The sequence below is a fragment of the Equus quagga genome, chromosome 21 (assembly GCF_021613505.1).
Source record: "Equus quagga isolate Etosha38 chromosome 21, UCLA_HA_Equagga_1.0, whole genome shotgun sequence".
In the NCBI taxonomy this organism is placed as follows: Eukaryota; Metazoa; Chordata; class Mammalia; order Perissodactyla; family Equidae; genus Equus; species Equus quagga.
Genome location: NC_060287.1, coordinates 26,888,984 through 26,914,958, shown reverse-complemented (window position 1 = coordinate 26,914,958; position 25,975 = coordinate 26,888,984). Strand labels below are relative to the sequence as shown.

General features: G+C 38.2%; 3 protein-coding genes, 1 long non-coding RNA gene and 1 pseudogene across 4 annotated transcripts; 2 read left to right on the top strand and 3 right to left on the bottom strand.

Moving 5' to 3' along the window:
* Window positions 1-1,538: 1,538 nt before the first annotated feature.
* Window positions 1,539-6,326, bottom strand: LOC124231469 (uncharacterized). The gene is made up of 2 exons (XR_006886537.1): window positions 6,099-6,326; window positions 1,539-4,948 (listed from the first exon to the last, which is right to left on the bottom strand). It is a non-coding gene; the product is annotated as an uncharacterized LOC124231469 (long non-coding RNA).
* A 1,231-nt stretch (window positions 6,327-7,557) lies between these two features.
* LOC124231468 (keratin-associated protein 15-1) lies at window positions 7,558-8,416 on the bottom strand. The gene has a single exon (XM_046648269.1). It carries the CDS (start codon window positions 8,344-8,346, stop codon window positions 7,894-7,896), a length of 453 nt encoding a protein of 150 aa, XP_046504225.1. The 5' UTR covers window positions 8,347-8,416; the 3' UTR covers window positions 7,558-7,893.
* Window positions 8,417-11,584: 3,168 nt separating this feature from the next.
* LOC124231358 (keratin-associated protein 13-1-like) lies at window positions 11,585-12,491 on the top strand. The gene has a single exon (XM_046648127.1). It carries the CDS (start codon window positions 11,625-11,627, stop codon window positions 12,069-12,071), a length of 447 nt encoding a protein of 148 aa, XP_046504083.1. The 5' UTR covers window positions 11,585-11,624; the 3' UTR covers window positions 12,072-12,491.
* A 6,134-nt stretch (window positions 12,492-18,625) lies between these two features.
* LOC124231451 (keratin-associated protein 23-1-like) lies at window positions 18,626-19,096 on the bottom strand (annotated as a pseudogene).
* Window positions 19,097-24,126: 5,030 nt separating this feature from the next.
* Window positions 24,127-24,589, top strand: LOC124231495 (keratin-associated protein 23-1-like). The gene is given in 2 exon segments (XM_046648309.1): window positions 24,127-24,269; window positions 24,272-24,589. Coding segments are annotated over 2 exon segments (342 nt in total). The 5' UTR covers window positions 24,127-24,154; the 3' UTR covers window positions 24,499-24,589.
* The last annotated feature ends 1,386 nt before the right edge of the window (window positions 24,590-25,975 follow it).

The following is a 25,975-nucleotide window of genomic DNA, read 5'->3' as shown; positions in this document are numbered from 1 at the left end:
GAATAAAAAACAAGTAGATTTCTCGAGAAAAATGTGTGGAAACTGAGAGATGGGATCTTAAATCATCCTTCCACCATAACCTAACTCAGAGGGTGCTCCAGATCTCATTTTCTCCATAAATACACCTTTCTCTCCCTCTCTCTCTCTCTCTCGGTCTCTTAGTCTTATTGGTTTCAGAAAAGACTTTTGTAAAAGATTTTTAATCTTAATAGAGCTCATGGCAAGTTTTATTCTTAATAGGGCTTATTTTATATGTCAAATATAACATAAGCATGTTTGTATATACAACAGAATAAAAATATAAATAATGAACAATTATGTGTACTCATTGAAATATACAGTATCTTTGGAGATTGAGGGGAAAAATGGACAGACAAAATAAATCCTAATTACTCATAACAGAATTTGTACAAAATTGGCATGTTTCCTGATTTTTAAGGGAATAGAATGAATTTGCAATCCATTGACTACCGCTTCACAGCAGCCTTGTACTAGGAGCTTGAGCAATTTAGAATTTATCATTACAGACTTCTATTGCTCTGTTTTAATATGCTGTGAAAATATTCTGAGCATGACATATGAAAGAGCAAAATTAAAATGTTCCATATTCTTAATTTTCTTGCTGGTTCTTTTTGTGTTCCCTCTATAATTGCATAAAATCCAATTACTTATATCAATACCATAATAGTTAAAAATCTCTAATTTACTAGTTATGAGAATGTAGTAGCCAAATGGGTTTATCGAGAATGCATTGAATCTTATCCAAAAAAGCCTGCTCTTTACTTAGGTCGTCTGCATGAACACTCTTGTCTTGTGTGGAGGTGTCAAAATTTAAGCAGAACCTCTCTTTGTCTGCAATACTGTCTGATTGTCTACACTGTTTCTTTCATCTCATCATTCCTTGATTTATGCTCCACTTGCTCAAATAAATATTCTTAGATACTTCATCATGTGTACTGCTATGTCCATTTAGAGTATTTTTCAGCATTCATGTTATCTTTTACTGGGCTTTATAAAATAAATTTGTAGAAATGCAATGTTAATAGCACAGATTCCTAATAACTGAATGCTACACTATCAAAGACCTCTGAAAAAGTAATACTTAATAGTTCGTTGATTTCAAATGCTTAGAAAATGTTAATATGGAAAGTAGTTACTTTATTAACCAGAAGATTGTGATGGCTCACCATTAACTTTAAAATTTTCTATCCCATCCCATCCCAATCCATTCCATTATTTCTCAATAAAAGAAGTACGGATCAACATCATAAATAGATTCTGTGACCCACTAATGGTACAAGACTCAAATTTAGAAACTCTTTCTGTAGAGGTTTCCATTTTGAAGAATCACTGTCAGGATAAGTGCTCTTTTATTTATTTAGTTTTACTGATTGCATAGGGTGACGTTGTTAAAAAAACTTGAGTTTTAAAAGTAGAAGTGAGTTTGCAATACACTATTGACTAGCTGTGTGATCTTGTACCTCTGTTCCTCAGTCTTATTAAAAGCAAGCAACCAAAAACAACAACCAAACTAATACTCAACTTTCTGAGTTGGTTTATGGATTATAAGAGTATATTGCTATAACATGTACTGTTAACAATAAAAGCCCACAAAATTTAGACTACTGCTTTTAAAACTAACATAAAAGTGAACAGACTAATTATTTCAATTCCCATAACCAATTTTAATTTTTGTCTACCATGAAACTTTTTTAATGTTGTTTTCAGCCAGCAATAAAAGCCTAACAATATAATTTGGTATTAACAGTGATACATTCTTCAAAATGTCTTTTATCCCTTTATACACAAACATACTTGAAACTGTCATTAATAAGAAATGTTTGCTGCTTCTGAGATGGGACAGTCCTCTCCTTTGAGAAGATTGCTTCATCTCCACAAAGTTTCCTCTGTCCATCAGGAAGCATGGCCTATATGTGACATGATGACATACACGTCAGAAACATTGGAGAATAATAAGTAGACATTTTGTTGACCAGGACAAATTCTGAAGGAGAGATGATATCAAGTTAGTTTTCTACATTTAATAAATAATATATATCTCAGGTGCTATGCTCCCTTGAAAGAAGATGAATCAATTGCTAACATTTTATTAAATGATACTCTGAAAGTAACAAATTACATAAAAGGTACAGTCTCTGTCTCAGGAATTTCTTTCAGGAAATTTGGGAAGAGTTGGAAAATAGGATATAGTCCACAAACTACAAAATACTTCTAATACCTTTCCGGCCAGAAGGATTCTAGACAATAAAATGTGAAAAAAAAAGTAAAGGACAAATATTATCATAAACAAAGTACTGACTACAACAATCAAATAACAGTTCTCATTAAAAAAATCTATCTGCCACCAAAAAGCATATCAAATTTAGGTGACAGAATGAAATTCTAAAATTACCCTACTCAGAAATTTCCATTGATCTCTGGTTTCTTAAGTAATATAGTTAAACTTTGTTAGCATAATATCCATGGGCAAATAATCTTTCCAGTTTAAGGCCAAGCTCTTCTCCACATGCAAAGGGTACAGGAGAATCCTTGCCTGTCCTCAAACATGTACTTTGCATGTTTTACCTGTTCTATTTCCTCTCCTGTGACTTTACTGTGCCTGTCCAAATGTATTGTCCTCTAGGTCCTAACCTGAGCTTTACCTTTTCTGGGAAAATTCCCCTAGTCTATAGTTTTTTTCTCATGCTATTATATCAATCTAACCAAAGTTATAGTTTACAATGTTATTGATAGCTTCCCATGAATTCCACTATGTTATTGCTTAAACTAGCATCCTGTAAGACCTAGCATAACCCTGTGATATCAATTGCAAAGCTTCAAAATAAAGAAATGTAGTTTATGGCCAGCTCCGACACTGCTGGTTGATACGAAAAGAGTTGAAGTCATTTTTGTGGAGTATCCAGAATGAGTCAGACAAATTGAAGAAAGCTTTCAGAATGCCCAAGAGATATTAAAGCAGAGTCTATAAACCAGCAATTGGTCTCACGCAGAAATGATTATTTGAAATATAATGAGAAGATAATCTAAGTCTTACTATTACTTCTTGGTCTAGGATGATCAATGAGTAGGTGTGATCCCAGCAGATAACTTAGACATTCTAGAACTGGGAAGCTTGTCCAAAAAAATGTTATTATTATTTCTAATTTCATTTGAACAGGTCATTATAATTGTAAACACAATCACAACTACTATATTCATGTACAACAGTGGAATAATAGTTGCCAAGTAGGTAATTCAACATTATTTTAAATTTATAAAGTATAAGTATATTTATTGGGCAGTCATCATTCACAACGCCTCATTTATGCATGGAGTAATATAATATTGCATTTTTACTGTCCTATCCCCATCCCAAATAGGGGACAGGTCCAGTGTTCATGGTTAAGAACTATCCCAAAAAGCTCATCCCCAGGATATCCATCTAAATCAGTGGTTCTAAACAGGGGGTGATTTTGCCTTCAGAGCACATTTCGCAATGTCTGGAGACATACTTGATTGTCACAAGTAGGGGGGTGATAATGCTACTGGTATCTAGTGGGAAGAGGCCAGGGATGCTGCTGAACATCTTACAATGCTCAAGACAGACCTATCCTAACAAAGAAGTATCCAAACCAAATGTTAATAATGTCAAGATCTGTGGAAACTATGAAGAGAGTGAATGCTTGATTAAAATGCAGGAAACAAAGCAGAAAGGCAGAGAAGGATAAAAGAAGGGCATGACACAAAAAGGGGAGGGGGCATCACAAAGCCATTGAATGAAGCAAATATGAGAAATGCGATGGCCAGAAAGAGCCTAAGATGGACATATAGATTTAAAATGATTTTGGAAATAAATTCTCTTGACGTTGCCCTCTACCCTAATATGTCTCTTGTACACAGCTGGCCAGAGTTGTGTTCTTAAAAGAGCCTCACTGGAGAGCATGGAGGGCTCATTAGCAGAAAAATAAATTATTTTTGTGAATACACTTGGACATCTTATTAAGAGGTTTAGTTATTCCAGTGAACAATCATGAAACTGTGCTAGAAATTGCTCTTACAAACTGCACATAGAAATCTGAAAAAATGATCTAAAGAAGTATGCAAATAAATTTATAAACTGAGTGGAAGATTACTTACAAGGAAAAATTTAATTTACTCTTGCTTTAAGTCTTTTGCAGTAATTTAAACTATATTTCTTATGAAATAGAGACTGTCAGCCCAGATTCTCTAGGAAATGGAGCCTGTGATGCTTAATATTATGTCAGCTTGGCTAGGCTATGGTGCCCAGTCATTTGGTCAAATACTCGTCTTGCTGTTGTTGTGAAGTCATTTCGTAGATGTGATTAACATTTGCAATCAGTTGACTTTAAGTAAAGGAGATTGTTCTTGATAATGCCAGTGGGCCTCATCCAATCTGTTAAGACCTTAAGGGCAAAAACAAGGGTGTCTCAGAGAAGAAATTCTGCCTCAAGTCTGTAAATAGAAATCCTGCTTGAGTTTCCGGCCTACAGGCTGCCTTATGAGCTTTGGACTTCTGTACTTGACAGCCCCCACAAACACATGAGCCAATTCCTTAAATCTCTCTCTCTGTCTCTCTTTCTCTTTCTCTGTCTGTCTGTCTGTCTCTCATCACCACATCCTCAAGAGAAGACATGGCTACAGAGTTTTACAGTTTTTGTGAACTTTAAACCCATCAAGAAAAGTTTAGACATTTGTAAGAGGGAGAGGTTTACTCTGAAATGTCTCATTCTGCTGGGTGATATCACACATGCGCGTGCGCACACACACACACACACACACACACACACACACACACAGTGCTTCTCCCTTCTTGCAGAGAGAGAAGCTCATGAGGACCATGCACGGACAGTGTGGTGGCTTGCCAGAAGCAGAGACAGCAATCTCATCCTCTTCATGGGAACTCAACAAGTATTTGTTCCATGAATGCCTAATTGAAAACAAAAATTTTTGAAGCACTTAAATGAATAAATACATCTAGGAGGGATATAAATCTCTCAAGGCATGAGCTATGTCATATGTTTCAACTCTTATGTAAACTTTCTCTTTTATGTCCAAAAAATATTAACGAAATATATGAAACGGGAAAACAAAACAAAAAAATGTTTACCTAATGAAGACAGTCAAAAGTTGTACTTAGTGCATTCACTAAATGTGCCATATTAATAAAAGGAATGGAATATCTGTGGAATTTTGTGCCTTAGTGCCACCAAGGGGACAAGGCAGAAAATTATGAGTGTTTACTTCTCGGAGTTTGGGAGTTACTGAGATTAATATTCTGTCTTTCTCTCTTAAAAAGTTGGAGTGAGTCATTAGCATTGGCTGGATGAAAAGATGCCTGCTCTAGGACCAAACTCTGTTTCCATGGATAGAACAGCAAGTGTGTGTGTTTCCCCTGGGCCAAGACAACCACCTCCAGGGCAAATGGATGCTAGTCAAAGAGAGCTAGATTGGGTATAGCCCTGGTGGTGGGCAGGAACTGAGAGTGAGGAGCTAAGGGAAAGTTGTAGAAGGATGTGCTACCAGGTGAATGGTTCCAGGTGGAGGGTTCCAGAGAGTGTGGTGGGGAGGTAAGAACATAGTTTCTGGAAAACACACCAGTGTCACTAGGGAAAGAGCCAGTATTCAGGCATCAGTGGTAACTGAGGATGTTCAGCACCAAAGACAGAACTACAGGTAGCCCTAGCTAAGTGAAAAGACTTTTATGTCCCTTTTGAACGCCTCAGAATATCACCAGATTAATTAAGCAAAATGAAGTGTTTCCGAACTTTCTCTAGGAAGGGGGAACGCCACTGGGTTAGAGTTTTAGCCATGTCTCCACAGAGAGGTGTTAGAAGTCCAGTCCAGACTAGAATGGCTTCAAGGTAGAGAACTGATTGGGACTGGACAAATTTATTAGATGATAATTTAGAATTTGTGAGCATAGCATAGAGAGGGTACCCACAAGAGTCTCTTGGTAAGTAAACTGTTGCTTAATTAAGGAGCTGTTTTTCCAGGTCTGCAGACTGTTGTCTACAATAAATTAATTTATAGGGGTTTCTGGAAGCATATAGTGAAATGGTTTATTGGTTTAATCTTACCTTTGCCCAGGAAAAATTTCCTGAAACAAATAGCTAAGTCATGTTGACCAGGTGGTCTGCAGCATGATGAGACAGATGGCCTCAGTTGTCATTTCCTTTCCTCCTATCCTTTCTCTTTGGCTTGAACAGGAGAAGCCAGGAGCAGCACATTGATGGAAGACAAGGCAGAACAAGGAGGTTAAATAAAATGATCATGCCACTGGTGACCTGTGGAATCACGTGACAGGCCTGAACTGAGAGAAAAGAGAGAAGCTTTACTGTGGCTGTAACATTGGTTTTTAATTTATACTGGATTGGACTTAACTACTAATGTGACATGACAATGTTTCTTAATATCTTAATGTGATCATAGATCTGCTCATGGTATTACTCAGGGATTTGGGGATGTCAGAGCCCTCAGATAAAGTGTGAAGTTCAGTAGTAAGAGAAAGATGAAACAATTTTCTAATTATGCCCGACTGCGTCCAGCCTGCTTAATGCATCAATTATGCATAAAATTGACCATCTAATAACTCTCAATTCCCTCTCATCTTCCGTTGTAGGGTTAGGCATTCTCTCAAGGAGTCTCATATGGGATCTGATACAGTAATTGATCTTTTGATCAAAGTAAGTAAAATAATGTACACTGAACTTAACTCAGGGAAAATTGCATGCTTTCATTGATCATTTCATCATTGTTTATCACTATGGTGGCTGAGTTAAAATGGGAAAAAATATCATGGACGTGGAAGCTATGAAAATGTAGCTCTCGTATTTCCCATTCCTTCTTTCCTTCCCTCTGTCCTTCACTGAGTTCAGACCAGCATCATAGTGTGTCTCTCCCAAAATTCTCCAGCTACTTCTCCATTTTCTCTGGCAGATCTTTTCCCTAACAAATCTCTTTCATGTCAATTCTCATATGGTAGCTCTTTCTGAAAGGACTAAAATTAACACAGATTAGTAAGATTTATTTTTTAAATGAAGTGATAACTTGCTCTTTGTGTTTTCAATAATGAGTTTTATGTGATTTCCTCAGACTCCTTTTGAAGTCCTTCTTTGTGCTCTCATTGAATCTTATGATTTTTATGCCCATTATTGCACTTGTTACATGATGGTAAGTTAGAATTTTACGTGTGCAAACTCCTTAAAGGAAAGGAATTTGTGCCTTTGCTCAACACAAGGCCTGGTATCTAATCAGAATTCAATAAATATTTTTTCAATGAATACCTAACTAAAAGCAAAATTTTCTGAAGCAATTAGATGAACAAATGCACCTCTGAAAGGATATAAATCTCTCAAGACATGAGATATGCTATATATTTCAATTCTGCTCTAAACTTCCTGCTTTCTATCCAGCAAAATATTAATGAAGCATATGAAACAAAGAAAACAAAAAATATTTATCTAATGAAGACAGTTGAAGGTACTGGATACATTCACTAAATGTGTCATATGAATAAAAGAAAATGGTCTGACAGCATTCATGCTAGAGAAATAAGTTTATTTTAAATGCCATATCTATGTGAAATACATTTAAGTGAAAGAATCTTAGGAGAATAATAAGAGAAGACTTAGGTAGTAACAGAAGTGATTCTGAACATTGGCATAAGAACGAAAGTTCAAGACATATCTCATATGTCAGATTTAGAAAATATCTCAGGCCAGGGTTACTTTGTCCACAGTAAACGGCGTGTTTCCAAGAGGACTGTGATGACAAGTCCTGGTGATGCAGATGATCAGTAATCAAAGATATTGCACAGGCTGAGTGTTAAAGCTTTGTGAAGTGCAGACATAACCATAAGATAATGAGGGATATTCAGTAAGTTGATCCAAAAAAGCGAGAGCCAAAGGCTGGTCGGTAACAAGTTGACTGGCAGCTCCTAGAAGAAAAGCAAGTTGGGCGGAGGAAGCTGGACCCACAGCCCAGAGACTGGAAGCCAGTGCTTCTGTAACCAAAAGATCCAAGGCCAATGTTTCCACATCCTAGAGATCCAGTGTAATTTGTTTGGCAGGGACTGTAGAAGATGAAATTCTTTGGGCGGAAGCAGGATGTCCAGTGGGATCTGGCCACAGCACAGGATGGCTGGCAGCTGGCGGGCTCACAGAGGCTCCCCTGACAGCCATCGTAGAGAGAGGAGCCCAGCTGGCAAGCACTAGGAGAGTAGACTACATTGCTGGGGGAGAAAGAATCAAAGGTAGAAACTGGGTACCTCAGGTAACCTCCAAGAGAGCGAGCCGAGAAGTTTCCAGAGCTGCAGTTGTAAGACATGTTGTCAGGAGTTCTGAGCTCAGCTGAGTTGCAGAAAGAGCTTGTGAGTGTGAATGTTGCCTTCTATACTGGACGCTTATATACCCTAGCAATGAGTGTAGTAACACGGGCCTATTTTAATAAGAATGCTTAATTGGGCTCCAGTTAAAATGGAATACATTAACCTTCAAAGACCTTTTTTATGAATGCAGACTTTTAAACAAAAGAATTTCATTAGTTTTTCAAAGCAATTGTTCATGAAGCAAAAATGTCATTTCTTATTCATCTAGCTTGGGTAGATGAATGCAATTGTGCCATAATTGTACCTATAAGATTGGTGTTTTATTCATCCTAACCTTCAGTTATTGTATTGAATGGGTAACAAAGTGAGAATTTTGTTGTGTTTAAAGCTCTAAAAAATACTTTGTAGTCTGGAGGGGACATTTATTTTGCTCCAAGTTTAGGAACCTAATTGAGAACAGAAAAAAAAATCTTCAATATCTGTTCTCTCTCCCAAATCTTATGGACCTTACAGAAGAAATAACTCACTAACAATCCTTAATTGGTGGAAATGCTAAATGAGTGTCTAATACATTTAGATTTTAGTTTTCTTAGAACAGAAAAGTAGCCAAGCCATTCTTGTGTGCATGAGTTTTTGATTTAAGAATGAAAGGTCTAATATTTGCAGAAGTGTTTTAAAGATTACATTGTAAAAATATTTAATCAATGAATTTTTGCCCTGAAGTTCACTTGCTTCTTGATATGTCATCAATAAATTTGATTATCAATAATTCTTCATCCCTATAAAATTTAAGTAATTTTTTTATGGTGTTGATGTTATTGAGAACAAAACAATAAGCACTATAAATGAAAAAGTTCATCCTTATTCCCTTAGTTTCCTGTCATAGTGTAGGATTTTTACCAGAGAAGATAGAGAAAATCAAGAAATTCTGATTGTGTGCTCCCCGTGTAGACTCTACAGAAAGATTAAGTATTTGAAGAATTCACAGTTACAAATGACCTTTATAAACTGAAATGGGGGGATATCAAAATGGACGATAATGCGAAATAGAGCATGAATGCCTTTAGAACCTCTAATGTGCCACATGCATCAAGTGACATATATATTCTGCCTAGAGGACTAGTGTCATAAGTATGTTTCTGGAGTCTCACAGGAAATTCATCATTGCTAACTGTAAGTAGAGTAAAGCCTGGGTACAAGAAATGGCTTAAAATAACCTGTGGGAATGGGCAGACCACTTAAGACATCCATCTTCAAGAACTGATACGTTGTCCAATGGAAGTGAGCTGAGACTCATACTGTAAAGAACTGAGTTTGCTAGGTGGAAGTTTTAAGGGAAGATTCAGCTAAAAATCTAAAATGAGGTACTCTGGTAGGTAACGAGATTTTCATCTTAGGGTCCCGGGAGTATCTAATCAGGATGTAATAAGTGGCATTCCAATCTGATAGAGGACTGAAGACAATTGCTAAACTCTCTTCTTGAGCCTGAACGTTTTGAGTAGACAGATTGGTCTTCAATGATGTTTCATTTATTAGGTAACACAGTTTGTCCTCTGTTTCTAAAATAAACAATTCTTATGTGTTAGGCTTCGTAATTATGAATAGCAAAACACATTCTAGTAGATTCCAAATCCTCCCATTTTATTTGTTACTAAAATATTGAACATCAAAACATTCATGTAAATATTCAACTCACCTCAATTAAATTTGCTTTCTTGCTTCAATTTCATCCACTCATATGACGTATTTCTCTGGAATATTCTATGAGGTCAGATATTAAGTAATTTTGAATATTCTATTCTCAACAAAATGGAGATTTTTTTTTAAAGATTTTATTTTTCCTTTTCTCCCCAAAGTCCCCCAGTACATAGCTGTGTATTCTTCGTTGTGGGTCCTTCTAGCTGTGGCATGTGGGACGCTGCCTCAGCGTGGCTCGATGAGCAGTGACATGTCTGCGCCCAGGATTCGAACCAACCAAACACTGGGCAGCCAGCAGCGGAGCACGCGAACTTAACCACTCGGCAACAGGGCCAGCCCCCAAAATGGAGATTTTTGAACCCGAACACTTTTGTTCAGAAGTGGAAGGGAAACGCTTTTCTATGAAATGAAAAAATCAACAGCACAGAAGCCACAGCAAGATAAACCTTCTCAATCTCTCCTCTTCCTCAAGGTATCAATCTTCATTACCCTACCACATAGAGGTGGAATACAAGCCATAGAACAAGAAAAAAATATCACCATTATTTTAGAAATTTGGTAATACTTGTCAGAAACACCTGAAAACAATTTAAGTCAAAGTGATGTATGTTGCTTTCTGAGGCAAAGGGAGAATCTCCTTAAGATGGCTTCTTTGGTCCAATACTTCAAGACAATTACCTTATAAACTTTCTTTAGAATAAGAATATTTTCCAGATTCGGGGAAATCTTTTAATGGTGAACACCGCCTCTGATTAGAGGTAGAAATATATCAGGCATTTTTGCCACATGTTTCATTCTTTATTTTTAATGTTCTTTTCAGCATCTTAGAGGAATAATCTCTAATATTCCAAAATAGCATAAAGCAATTTATAATATTTAACTCATACCACAGTAAACACACACACATAAAGGAAAGAAAAGCTAAGATTGACTCATTAGTCTGCACATAGTTTTAAGCAGGAGCATGAGAAATAAGGGAATCTCTCAGTTAATTTTTCACTAAAGCCATTCAAGTTGAGAGCCCATTAAAAAAATCCTCATACATCTTGTATATTACCATTGCTGCTTCCTTATGACACTATTCGTTAAGTAAACTTGCAACTTCGTGGCAAATCAATGTACGTTTTTGTTTAAAAGAAATGACTACGAATAGATCATTTAGTTAGCAACTTTGCTATCCAGATGGCAACAGTTTTGAGACAGATTGTGAAACGGGTATCAATTATTTTTAATTAAACCAGCTTCCCTCAGCCCAGACACTGCCTACCTCTAAAGCGCTTCTCTGAGTGATCTGCTGGGTGACCTTTGGTAGAGTAAGATGACTAATAGCTTTGAAGATTCAACGCTATTACCTGAATTCCAATGCACAAACTTTACTGCACTTTTCAGTTGTAAAACCACAAAAACTACATATGCATGACTCTGATGATCTCTTCAATTCAATTGAAAGCAGAAGGTAACCTGTTTTTATGTGCCATGTGGATGACACACCCAATGATAAGGGTATATAAATGCCCTAGGCCAAGAGGCACCATTCAAACTCAGAATCTTCTCATTGTAAGTCACATCTCCTGTCACCATGTCCTACAACTGCTGCTCTGGAAACTTCTCCCGCTCTCTTGGGGGCTACCTGCAGCACCCAGGCATCTCTTGTGGCTCTTCCTACCCCAGCAACCTGGTCTACAGCACTGATCTCTGCTCTCCCAGCACCTGCCAGCTGGGCTCCTCTCTCTACAGTGGCTGTCAGGAGACCTGCTGCGAGCCCACCAGATACCAGACGTCTTTTGTGGTGTCCAGCCCCTGCCAGAGGTCCTGCTGCCGCCCAAGGACCTCCACATTCTGCAGTCCCTGCCAGACTTACTCTGGGTCTCTGGGCTTTGGCTCCAGTGGTTTCCATTCAGTGGGTTGTGGTCCCAGTGCTTTCTCATCCCTAAGTTATAGACCCAGCTCTTACCATCCAACCTACTTCTCTTCTAGAAGCTGCCAGTCTGCTTTCCAACCAGCCTGTGGATTTGGCTTCTACTAAACACAGTACCTAATCTATCTAGAAATTTTAACATAATACCTACTATATCAAGATCCATGCTGCCTATTGATCTGTTGTCCTACCATTAGCTTACAAATTTGAGTTCTGCTGTTATCTGCTATGGATTAGGAATAATTTGAATTCCAGTAACTAGAAAATGTATTCATTGAAGAAAGATGCCAAAACTGCTTCCTTGTAGTGACAGACATGCAATATTGAAGTATATTTCTTTATTCCTGTATCTTCTATTTATTTCCCCTAGTACATTTGTTTCTAATTTCACAGTGTGGAAAAATGTTGTAAGTTTATATAGAAATAAGTTGTATGACGTCTATGTATTTGCTTAAGATTATTTGTTCACTCTGTGTCTTCAAAAATACTTCTAAATATCTGACTGGCTATTTCTGTATCTTGTATTTATCATTAAGAAAACTTTACTTTAAAAAGTAAAATTGTCCAGGGGCTGGCCCCGTGGCCGAGTGGTTGAGTTCGCGCGCTCTGCTGCAGGCGGCCCAGTGTTTCGTTAGTTCGAATCCTGGGCGCGGACATGGCACTGCTCATCAGACCACGCTGAGGCAGCGTCCCACATGCCACAACTAGAAGGACCCACAACGAAGAATATACAATTATGTACCGGGGGGCTTTGGGGAGAAAAAGGAAAAAATAAAATCTTAAAAAAAAAAAGGAAAATTGTCCAATGTCATTTTTGGTTCAGAAGAAATTATTTCATCTTTTATGTTTAGTTCATTCACTAGTACCTTTGTATGATAAAACCTAGAAGAAGCACATTTTAAGACTACAAACAAGGGCTGGCCTGGTAGTGTAGCAGTTAAGTTTGTGGGCTCCACTTTGGCAGCCTGAGGTTTGCCGGTTCGGATCCTGGGCACAGACCCAAGCACCGCTCATCAAGCCATGCTGTGGTGGTGTCCCACATAGAGGAAGAGAGTGACTTACAACTAGGATATACAACTGTGAACTCTGGCTTTGGGGAGAAAAAAAAAAAGAGAAAGATTGGCAACAGATGTTATCTCAGGGCCAATCTTCCTCAAAAAAAAAAAAAAAGAAAGACTACAAACAAACTACTAACTGTGGCCTTTTGTTCTGTAGGGAGTTAGAAATTCCAATAATTTTATACAAAATAATTACAAATTGTAAGGGATATTAAATTGGCTTCATCACATAATTTTGGAAGCAAGATTGCTCATAAAATATATCCTAAAATATTTGAGAAGTTGGAGTGAGGATATCCAGTAGGAAGTTAGACATTAGGTAGACTTGGTGAGGGCACCACTTCCACCAGCTTTACTGCCAGATAAGAAATCAAGTCTCTAAATGAAATATCTAACGTTTCAACATGTATTAGCAAGTAGGCCCAACATATTCCATATAACAAGTTCTATAAGTTTGACCAAGTCCAAATTTGCTCTTGTTTTATAGATGTTTGGTTGATGGCACTTGTTTAAAAAAAACAACAAAAAAACAAAACTCAAAACCAATGGAAATACTCTCTTGCTATAGGATTCAGCTAAATATCCAGGCAGCTGATAACTCTTGCATCAGCAACTATGTCCCAAAGTTTTTATCCGTTAAGTCAAGGAAAATATTCCTAAAGGTACATATGACTTAGATTCTTACCCACAGGGTAACCATATATCTTAGTTTATTCTGGTTGTCTCAGCATCCAGTCCCATTTGGCAATTGTCTCAGATTTTTCATTTTTTATTTATAATCAATAATAATCAAATTAACATGTGATGACTGGTTTGGGAGATCACCATTTTGCTTTTGCCACGGTTTCATTTTTTGCAGTATAAGATGCACGTAAAGTGTACAGGGTCTTTATTTAACCAATGTGAAATCTGGAAGAAGACAAGCCATATTCTATCCTTCCCTTGCTCATCCTTTTTGAACAAAATACAACTATCGCTTTTATTTCAAAGAGTGTATGCAGAGGGATCACTAAAAAACAAATTATAGGCAGATACAAGTAGTTGGACAGCTCATAGGTTCAAATCTAGGTGGAGGTTCATTTGTTGTTCTCACCTAACCAGTTCTTCTCCTAGCCTGCAAGATGCAATGATATACACCAAGCTACCAGCAGGTGGAGTTGGTGGGAAATTTGAGAATTACTGATTAGGTGTACATGAAACGTGCTTGAAATTGAGGCTGCAACACACAGGATACAAAGAATAACCTAAATGTTCTTGCTACAGCGACTTGGCCACATGTTGTATTGTTTAAAGCTACAACTGTTTCTTTTATTGTTTGTGAATATCTTTCTGCTTTAAACTTTGCCAAAAAAATCTTTTTACGAACAATGAATGAAAGCTAAAAGCTCATGTTTAACAATAATAATAATAATAAAAGTGAATACTGAATTTCTGTTACTAAAGCAAGCTGATGGTGAATATATAACTTGCCCAACAATTTGATGACATTTACTATTTACCATGGGGATCAGGGATATCGCCAACCACAAGAAAAGTAAAAGAGACCACTTTGCTGAAGTATCTACTTCAAAAGATAGTAGAAATTTTAAGACGATTGCTTCCAAAGATGATTGTTTATCATTAGAAGTTGCAAAAGATGTGTTAACACATTACTCTGATGCACACATTTTCATTTAGGTCAAACCACTATTCTAAATCATTTTCACTCATGTTTCTTGCGCATGTAAAAAAAAGAAAAAAAAAGCAGCAGCAATAGCTGGTGATGTGCTTCTCCACTAGCAGAAGAAAAACTTCACTAAGGATTAGATGAAGCCAGTTTTATGCCAGTATTGTCAAATGCTTCAAATAGAAAATGAATTAATTTCCATAATGTTTCGGTTTCTTCATCCAGTCCAAGAATCTAAGTAAGGCTTTTTACAGTTCCTAATGCTCTATTTGACAATGCTAATGTAGAGTCATTTAAAAAGCTCAACACTGAAGATAAAATTATTCATTGTCTCAGTAATAATATAAAATATAAATTTTGGTGAAGAAGAACATCATGGTAAAAACAACAAGATAAGGTTACTACGAAGAAATACAGCTGTAATTGTTGTAAGCACATAACTCATAATTGTATCCAAATAAGCTATAATATTCTGTTAATAAAAGTGGAAGCTGTAGTTTTAAAACCTTAACAACATTTTTGTATATACCCAGAGTAAGTTATTTTGGCAATCAATATTTTTCCTTACCTCATCAATCGCCCCTTCCACCTCTGTTGCATTATTATTATCTTTGTGACTTTGTGTTGATTTTTAGGTCATTAGTATCCTATTTTACATTACAAACCACAGACAGGGAATTTTCCTCTTTTCTTGCTTGGGTTATACATTCTCGCAAGCTGGATCCTCCATCTTTCTCCCAAATTCTGTGTTACTTCTGCATCCTATACTACTTTTCTACACTCAAGGATTTTCCCATGATTTTATCCTGATTACCTCCACTTTCCTTCAATCTGACTCACCAAAATGGGAATGCAGTTTCCAGTACTAGCGAGATGTCACAAGAGTTTGGCAATTTTACTTTTTTTGTTTTCAGAGAAAAGCTTCTAGGAATGGCACTGTGTTTATGTTAGAGAATTTGGAGGGAAGATAAGTCTGTCGGGGCTATCCCCTTGGCTTGGTGGTTGAGTTTGGCATGCTCTGCTTTAGTGGCCTGAGTTCGGTTCCTGGGAGTGGACCTATACCACTCCTCAGTGGCCATGCTGTGGCAGCACCCCACATGCAAAATAGAGGAAGACTGGCACAGATGTAGCTCAGGGCAAATCTTTCTCAAGTAAAAAGAGGAGAATTGATAACAGATGTGAGCTCAGGGAGAAGCTTCCTCAGCAAAAAAAAAAAAAAAAGAAAAGAAAGACAGAAATCTGTCAAATTACTAAGAATCATTTTTACCTTCCTGTTAATTTTTAGATTTTTAACAAGAAGTGGATCATGCTCAAATTTTTGGTTGCTGGTATTGAATTTGTGTATGTGCGGATGTGAGAATTTTTTTGTTTTGTGGGGGTTTTTTTTAAAGTACTTTTGCTTATAATGCTAGGTTTTGAGGAAGGAAACATCATGACGTACACTGATAGTGATAATTAAAGTGAATAATATAAGATTTGTCATAACACGCAGGATTTCTAGGAATATCTTCCAAAGAGGTAATCAAATATTTCTCTCTTAGTCTATTATAGTCAAGGCAAATGTTTTCAAAAGAAATTAGCTCACCCTTCCTTAATGTTCTTCTCTTGAACTTTAAATTTATTTTCATTTTTCCTCTTTATTATAGATACTACTCATGAGGCTAATGAAACTAGATCCAAAAGGAGCTAAAGAATATTCAGATAAAGCAATTTCTGTAATACCAAAGTACTCAGGGCTCTTTGGTTAAACAAGGAGTTGCATATTTAAAAAAAAGAAAAAATCAGGAAAGAACAACAAAAGATTTATTCAAGGGATCAGAGTCTACCAGATCTTTGGTTTATAGACTTTGGCAAGCTTCTAATCCTTTTTGAGTTTTCATTTACTGGTGTCTGGAAAGGTCTATAGGATATGTTTGTCTTTCTCATAGGGATGTTTGAGCATTAAATGAAAGCGATGTATCTGACGTCCTTTGTGACCTCTCTTATAACCTCAATCTCTCACTTGTGATCCCAGGCACAGCTATGGTGAACGATTTCATGCAGGCTTCAACCCTCTTTGCACAGACATCCTTCCTCAAGCATATACAATGTTTCTTTTACCCTCCGAGGTCACAACCGGAAAACAAAAGGAGCCCAAGATGAAGCTTCCTTTGCATGGTTAGTGAAGTTTCAGGAAGTTAACTATATCTGGGACAATGTTCAACCAATGGGAGACAGAAGTGATGGATAAATGCTTCTCCCTGTTGATCACATCCTCGGTAGACAATTCCGAGAGTCATTTTAATGGCTCCTGAAGGGGCCGGCCCGGTGGTGCAGCAGTTAAGTTCTCACGTTCTGCTTTGGCCACCCAGGGTTCACCAGTTCGGATCCCGGGTGCGGAGCTATGCACTGCTATGGCAGGCATCCCACATAAAAAGTAGAGGAAGATCGGTAGGAGATGGGCACGGATGTTAGCTCAGGGCCAATCTTCCTTAGCAAAAAGAGGAGGATTGGTGGCAGATGTTAGCTCAGAGCTTATCTTCCTCAGAAAGAAAAAAAGGCTGTGAAGGATTGAGTCCCCATTACCCACTGTAAAATCAACTGAAAAATATGCCCTGTTATGAGATCTTCCTCTTTGACTCTTTCACCTTCCTTGGTCTCCCAAACCTGCTCCCTGGGGTCTTACGCCAAATAAACTGTCTGCACCCAAGTTCTTGACTTCAGCTCTGCTTTGTGGGAGAGGGGGATCCAGGCTAAAACTAATGAATATAAATGGTTGTCCAACACTGCTCAGGTGCATTGCTCTTAGCTTAATTCAGGCTGAACCTTAGAGAAGCATCAGGAGGTTGTCCCACACTTCCTTATCCCAGTTACCCCCCACCTAAGGTCATTGTGAATTTCCTTACATACGTTTACAGGTGAGGCTCAGGTACACCTCATCTATAGCAGGCGGGGATCATGGCACTTACTCCAATCAGCAAGGAGCAAAGCATCTGTCCTGGGAGTTGCTTAAGGCTCATCTTTTCTCTTAGCTGAAAATCCACACTCAGACACTGTTGTGTTCTGCATTTCTAGTTTATGTCCCAATTTATTGTTTTCCTTTATCAGCAGGAATGCATGTCCCCCATTCTCAGGCAGGTGTCACTGACATTGATACATGCAAAATATGGACCTCCAGGAAATGACGGCTCTCAATAAGGCACATATCCAATGTCAACAGAAATTTGCTTAAATCTATCAAATTATATGTGCCCAAATCCAGTTTCAGAGTCATATTGATCTTTATTTAAACCTCCAAAATCCTTGAATACAAAAATACTACAGGGGCCGGCCTGGTGGTGCAGCATTTAAGTTCCCATGTTCTGCTTTGGTGGCCTGGGGTTTGCTGGTTCAGATCCCGGATGCGGACTTACGCACTGCTTGTCAAGCCATGCTGTGGCAGGCATCCCACATATAAAGTAGAGGAAGATGGGCATGGATATTAGCTCAGGATTAGTCTTCCTCAGCAACAAAGAGGAGGATTGGTGGTTGATGTTAGCTCAAGGCTAATCTTCCTCAAAAAAAAAATTACTATAGACAAATAATAATAAGATGAACAATATATTTGGCTGCCAGATTACATAAATTTATTAGAGTAAAATTTTCGTTAATTGCTTTGAGATGAAAATACAATAGTATACGTCCTATCAATTATACAGATATTAGGACTTAATTTTCGGCTACTCATTAAATTCAGGGTCTGCTAAAAGTTGGTAAAGCAAGAAACTGATAATCTAAGAATAAAAGAATAGTAGTAACAGGGGAGATGAAAACAACGGCTATACTGAGTAGAGACTTTGACCTCAATACTCAAAAGGATCTGAACCCTCAACAAGTTGATCCACAGAAATTGGATCTACAGGCTGGCCTGTAGCATGATGATTGGCAGCTCCTGGAGGCAGAGGAGGCTGGATAGCAGAATCTGGATCCATAGCTCGGGGAAGGAAAGCCACAGACACCATAACCCAGGGGTCTGAAGCCACCGGATCCACAGCCCAGTGAGTAGCAGCTTCTAGATCCATAGCTCAGGGAGCAGCAGCTGCTGGACCCAGAGACCAGTGACCTGGCATAAGTTGACCGGCAAGGACTGCAGACTGTGGAGATCCTTGGACCGTAGCAGGACCTCTGGCAGGGGCTGGACACCACACAGGACATCTGGTATCTGAGGGGCTTCCAGCAGGTCTCCCCACAGCCACTGTAAAAAGAAGAGCCCAGCTGGCAGGTGCTGGGAGAGCAGAGATCAGTGCTGTAGACCAGGTTGCTGGGGTAGGAAGAGCCACAGAAGGAGCCTGGGTAGCGCAGGTAGCCCCCAAGGGAGCGGGAGGAGAAGTTTCCAGAGCAGCAGCTGTAGGACATGTTGACAGGAGAGGTGAGTTCAGCTGAGTTACAGTGGGAAGATTCTGAGTTTTAATTTTGCCTTCTGAACTGGGGCATTTATATACTCTCAGCAGTGGGTGTGGCACTGTTCCTACACTGGATTTCCTCTTTCGCATATGTGTTACTCAATAATCTTCTGTGTAATGCGGTTTCATTTGAATTGTTTTTCACATATTCTATTTATGGGCGCCATAATTTTGTTGTTACAGCCAAAGCCAATGAACTACTCCTATGTCAGAAATGCTATGACTGTTTTACATTAATGCACATGCCTTCATGGCCAGGAAAGCTTTTCCTCTGGTTTATGCTACCTGTATCTGCTTCCTAAGCATCCACATCTGGTTTTGCTGGTAGATGCTTTTCTCTTGAGAGAGAGGAATGAGATAACACCAATTTTCTCCTGGAACAATGGATCAAAGGCTCCGTTTCCATCTGGGTGGATGCCTTCCTGGAATGATCCATCTTGTCACTATTCATTTCCATTCTCCAAATTACTTGATGGTAATTTGTTAAGGCAGCAATAGAAAAACAATACACCAAGTACTATAGTATGCTAATATACCAAGTACTGTATAACACGCAGTGTGTCTCTCAACCATTGAAGACAGACCAAAAATAGATAAAACAAAGAGACTGAGAGAGATGGCTAGAGACTGAAAGACACTCTGCCATGTATTTGAAGATAAGGTGACAAAAAAGGGGGTCAATTGAAACAGCCCCAGGGAAGATCAATCTGGCCCAACTTTCCACAGCCAAGAGGGTAGCACTAGTGTGATAAGGGGTAGAAATACCGAAAATGGAACACAGAGAAGGCTCAGGAATTTCAGTCTTTTTTCTATTGCATTCTTAAATTACGGTCTGTTTCATCCCAATATCTTTAAAATTAAAACTTTTCAAAATTAGTGTATTTTATGAATTTTGATATATTGTCCTTTATATCATCTACATCTATAAATATCCAGGGCATCTACGGCCTTAGGATGTCTCTAGGTTTTCACTGCACAGGCTTTGACTAACTCTCTGGCACTTGCAGAGCCACGGACCACTGTGCATTTTCCTGCTTAAAAGTGAAGTTTCTTTTCCAGTTCTCTTTTCTTCTGCAGGCTATCTGAATGTTTCTCTTTCTCTCTCCCTTTCTGTGCCTATTTTTTTCTTTCTTTCTTTCTCTCAATTTCTTTCTCTCTTTCTCTTTTGTTTTTTCTCTCTGTCCCCCCACCATTTTTCTTTCCTGCTTTTTCCCTGTATATTTGACTTCTTCTTTTGTTTTCCTTTGTTAATTTTATTTTTTGCCTCTGCTTAACTATAGCTCCAAAGTTAAAGAAAAAAGTTTGGTAGATTTATCATAGTCTTAGAGCATAACCATCTGCCTTCTAAGTTCCTTCACAAAATATCTGATGTTAGAGTACAACCAGTTTCCCGATCCAGGGAAACGTCCGGTCACAGTTGAAGGCAATATTTTCTTATTTTATTTTCTAATAACACTGTAAGAAACTTACAGCAATGATGTTAGAGCGTATCAAACTTTCACAATAAAATCTATCTCCATTTTAAAAGTAGCATAATGTAGACCTTCTAGAAGGAAGAGGACTGAAGAAAAAAGTAAGTGCACCCAATTCTAACAGCTACTTGGTGAGTCCTTTATTTTCTGTTCTTCTAGAGCAGAGGTCATTTCTCCTTGCTTTATGCCTGAGCAAGTAAGGAAAGTGTCCTATTGATACAATACTGCAGACACTATTCCTTCTCTATATTTTCTGTTTTCTAACACAATTCTAAATTATCTTGATGTTGGTCAAAGGTACAAGATTTCAGTTGTGCAGGATGAATAAGTTCTGGAGATCTAGTGTACAGCACGATCACTATAGCTAATAATACTATTAATACTATTTCATATCTTGAACTTTGCTAAATGAGGTATTTTAAGTGTTCTCACCACACACGAAAAATTGCAACCATGTGAAATGATGGATATGTTAATTAGTTTGATTTTGGTAATCATTTCACAATGTATACTGTATCAAAACATCACGTTGTACACTTTAAACATATACAACTTTTATTTGTCACTTACACTTTCATAAAGCTGGAAAAAACAAAATAATCTTGAAGGTAAAACTCAGGAGTTAAATTGGGGAGCTTAGATTTATCAGCCCAAACTGGAAATTTTAGTGAATTTGTCTTCTGTTACTCCAGTCTCCTTATTCACAGATCGTTCTCTGACAAGAGGTATTTTTCTCTTTACTTTCCTTCTGAATCTCTAAACCTTCATCTACGTTAAGTTAATATAAATTTAAGAAGAATTTGTAAACTCGTAACCTTGGACTAAATTAACCTCAAGGATCACATCATTTGTTCCATATATCATAGCCCTCCACCATTGCTTTTTCTTTTTTACTGAGTTGTCGACAATTCAACACTGAAATATTTTGCATAAAACCTATCACTCTGAGCTGTGCATCCAGTGGCTTCTGATCTTTTGATTTCAGAGTCCCATCACTGACTGGGAACAAAATGGTTTTGATATTCGTGATGTGTTACCAACAGAATCTCATTCATAGAAAGTTACAACCTTGACATCCACCTACTGCTCTTCTCCAAATTACCAGTCAACTTGTCACTGCAGGCTGGGGATCTTTCTTTTCCTAATCATCTAGGTTAGAAGCTCAATAAACAAGAGCCAATAATTCTTATGTTAAGATTCTCTTTAATCACTATGTATTACTATTAGCCACAAAATACATACTCTATTATTATCCAACTTAGATTAGAAGACTTTGAATTCTGTACTTTCGAAAATATATTCATTGGATAAAGGTATCATCGTTGCTTTTCTTAAATGCGCTACATGCAACACTAAAGCACATTTCTCTCTGTAATATGTGTTTGTGTGTAATATTTTTCCCTCGGGATCCTTTTATTAAAATTTTACAAGGTAAGAAACAATGAAGATTTCTCAATAAACATGTTAATGAGGAATCCAAGCGTGTGTTTTTCTATAAGTTATCCAGAAACAATGGGTGAGAACATGGATTCCAAGGTGAGTTGTTTATTTGGGAGGTGATCTCAGTAAATAAGTGTAGGAGAGTGAGAAAATATGACATGGAATGCAAGGAAGGCAATAGAAGGTGCATTATGAAGCCAGGTGCCACTGTAAACAACTGGAGCTCGAGTCTAGTGGAGAATTCCCTGCACAGGGGCTCAGCATGTCCTATGAAGTGAAAATGTCCTCAGGTAGATTTCTACAGATGGCCCCAGTTATCAGTCTTCACTGTACAGATGATTACCTAGGGGATATAGGCAGGGCATTGACAGCTTCTGTTGGGGATGGGGCATCACTTAGAAAAGCATAGATACAATAAATATGCAAATGAATGAGATAAGATCTGTAAGGATAAAATGGGGTGAGACAAGCAGAAAGGTGTGAAGACACTCGGTGAGTTTAGGCCATATTGTAACAGTGTAAGGCACGTGTATGTGGTACGGAAATGGAAGACAGGGCTACAGAGAAAGGCTGGAGACCCACAACTGAAGTATTGTTTTCCCCTGATGATCAGTGATGTTGAGCCTGTTTTCATAACCTGTCATTCATTTATATCTCTTTTTTTTCTTTTTTGAACCAGCACAAAATCCACTTATCATGTTGCGGCCACTCAGAGGCAGAAGCTGGCTGGCGCCCTCTCCTCGGGGGCATGTGCAGTATTTGAATTTCCTAAATTTTGGTAGATGTCATTTACTATCATTAAAACTATAATAATGAGCTTTTAAATGGTCGCCTTCACCATAGCTCCTCACTTATTCGAATCGCTCTCATGTATTTTGAAAATAAATAAATCTTTCTAAATTACATAAAATTAGCAAGTTAACATTGCTTAAAATATTGAACCATTCCTCTCAATGAGAATAGAAAAGCTGAAAAAAATTAAGGAAAAAACTCCTCTGTTTGAAAACTTCAGAGAAATACCAAAACATTCCAGAAACACAGAGATCTGTATGGGCCAGAGAGGAAGTCCAAAGAAATGAGCCTGCACCTGAAGTCGCTATTCCCTTAGAATTCTGTGCTGAGTTTGAAAGCAGTGACTAGGAGGCCAAGAGAATTTCCACAAAGTCATAGGGCTAGCAAAACAAAATTGGTATTCAGGGCCTAGCAAAGAGTTGAGACCACCGGAAATATCCCAAACAGTGGAGAGCCAATTCTTAGAAGTAAAATTGAATTGCTAATATCTTCTTACAGGGACTGAAACCCTGGTTTGAATTATCTTAATTTCTGATGGGATTTAAATGATCTGTTATACTGGTGTCCTTATCCTAGCAGCCCGCCAGACATATGAGTAACTCTTCTCTGTAGAAGGCGAAATCATCCTGGTTTTTGCATGTGTGCAAGTGTTTTAAATTGGTCTCTGCTTGTGACTGTGTCTTGGTTCTGGTCCCTCACTGTCACCATGTCTCCAAATAAATGCTTAGGTTTCTCTCTGGTTCTAGCCATCAATGATCAATTTGTCTTGGCTCGTACTTTTTCTCTCCACTGGATTGGAGACACACTGTTTAATAGATGGACGATAATTTTGGAGAACAAGAAAACGTGGTGACAAGTAAGGTCAGTCCTTAGTAGGTTCCTCTTAAGGCCAAAGTTGTGCCTCTGACACATGGACAAAGAAGAAAGGTCATTTTATCTCATTTCCCACCATTTGAGAAGAGTATTTTCCCATTATTGCCAGAAACAAGACACGTAAAGATTATGACAAGAGGAAAAAGAGAGGCTTTCCTGGCTGCGATGGGATAAGTGTTTGTGTGAAACAGTCATGGCATTTCTGACAAGGGAGTGGTTCATTGGCTTTGGCTATAACACCAGAATTATAGTACCCATAAATATTATGTGTGAAAAACTATTCATTTGCAATTACAGAGAAGATTACTGAATTACACCTATGTAAATGAGAGAGCACAAATATCTAAAGGATGACCCTGTAGGTTACCACACCTAGTGCTGAGAGTATATAAATGCCCCACTCCAGAAGGCAAAATTAAAACTCAGATATTCCCACTGTAACTCAGCTGAACTCACCTCTCCTGTCAACATGTCCTACAGCTGCTGCTCTGGAAACTTCTCCTCCCGCTCCCTTGGGGGCTTCCTGCGCTACCCAGGCTCCTCCTGTGGCTCTTCCTACCCCAGCAACCTGGTCTACAGCACTGATCTCTGCTCTCCCAGCACCTGCCAGCTGGGCTCCTCTCTCTACGGTGGCTGTCAGAAGACTTACTGGGAGCCCACCAGATACCAGACGTCCTGTGTGGTGTCCAGCCCCTGCCAGAGGTCCTGCTACCGTCCAAGGATCTCCACAGTCTGCAGTCCCTGCCGGTCAACTTATGCCAGGTCACTGGTCTCTGGGTCCAGCAGCTGCTGCTCCCTGAGCTATGGATCTAGAAGCTGCTACTCACTGGGCTGTGGATCCGGTGGCTTCAGACCCCTGGGTTATGGAGTCTGTGGCTTCCCTTCCCTGAGCTATGGATCCAGTGTCTGCTACCCAATCTACTTTCCTTCCAGGAGTTTCCATTCACCTTGTTACTAGCCACTCTGTAGATCTGGCTTCTACTGATTGATTTGTAGAAAAGCCAAACCCATTTGAGAAATGCCGATTCTGTACTGAGATTATCTATTATCTTGTTTTCCTCCATTGAAAAGTATTCTAATATTCCCTGACCACCACCAGTTCTTTACCTCTCCAGCCCTTAACACTGGCTGATAGATGAACTCTGTCAAACTGAAAAATTAATGAGCAATTCAAATTGCACTGATGATACAATTTCTGGTTTTGCATTTCTCCCCAAAACAGATGAGAAGTCAAGTAATTTTATCTTAATAAACACTTCATTCTGTCCAAATATGCTGTTAATGTTGTTATTTATTAGTTACATGTCAACTAGGATTTGTGTTGTCATTGCTTCTGTTAATGCACTTTGGAAAACTCAGATTGTAGGGGCTGTGCACTAATTTTGGTTGGGCTTAGATATTTCCCCCTCTTTAAGCAGGAATTCTCTGGATGCCCACAGTTTCTAGGTGCCACCTTGAATGAAAATCTCAAGAGATTTGACTATATTGTTCACACAATGAATATGGACTGTGCATCTCTAAAGACATTATGCATCAGAGAGGCTTGAAGAGTATAGGAACAAAGTTTAGATTTATATGACGAGGGCTGTGCATGAAGGGTATTCAAATGGAAGACTAGAGTGCGGGTGTACATCTTTAGAAAGAGAGCACTTATGAGATTTAGACAATCACAGTGCAGGAAACATCTCATATTTTTTTAATTGGCTAACTCTCTGTACCCCAATTACAATTTTCAATCTGCTCAAATTATGTCCATTTGTATAAGAAGGCAGGCACCAAACTTAGATGGGAAGGAACGAGGCTCAGCAGGTGTGAAGTCGCACCTTGGTTCTTTTCCAACAAATAAACAGAATCTGGCTGCAAACAAGACATATTTAATATCATCAAAAATAACTGTTTCAGCTGTATATTGAAATAAAATTGCAAATCCTTTATTTATACCCTTCTTCTCTCTTACATCCAGGTATTATAAAAAGTAAGGTACTAAGATAGATAGTATGACAACAATTGGAGAAATAATCTTTATATAGAACAAGTGATGTTCAAATACTTTTGCTATTCTTTATTTTGTAAGATCCTCAAATATCCCTGAAATTAGGAAGTTGAATGCAGAGTAGTGAGCCTTGGCAAAAAACTCAGTCTTATAGGTATATCTCAGTCTCCTCATCATGCTCTCTTTACTTCCTCCCTTATTGCCAATGTAATAAAAGATGAAACATAAAAGGATCTGTAGAGTTCATCATATGCAACCTATTTAATCTACAGAGGTGAAGATTGAAACATGGAAGAG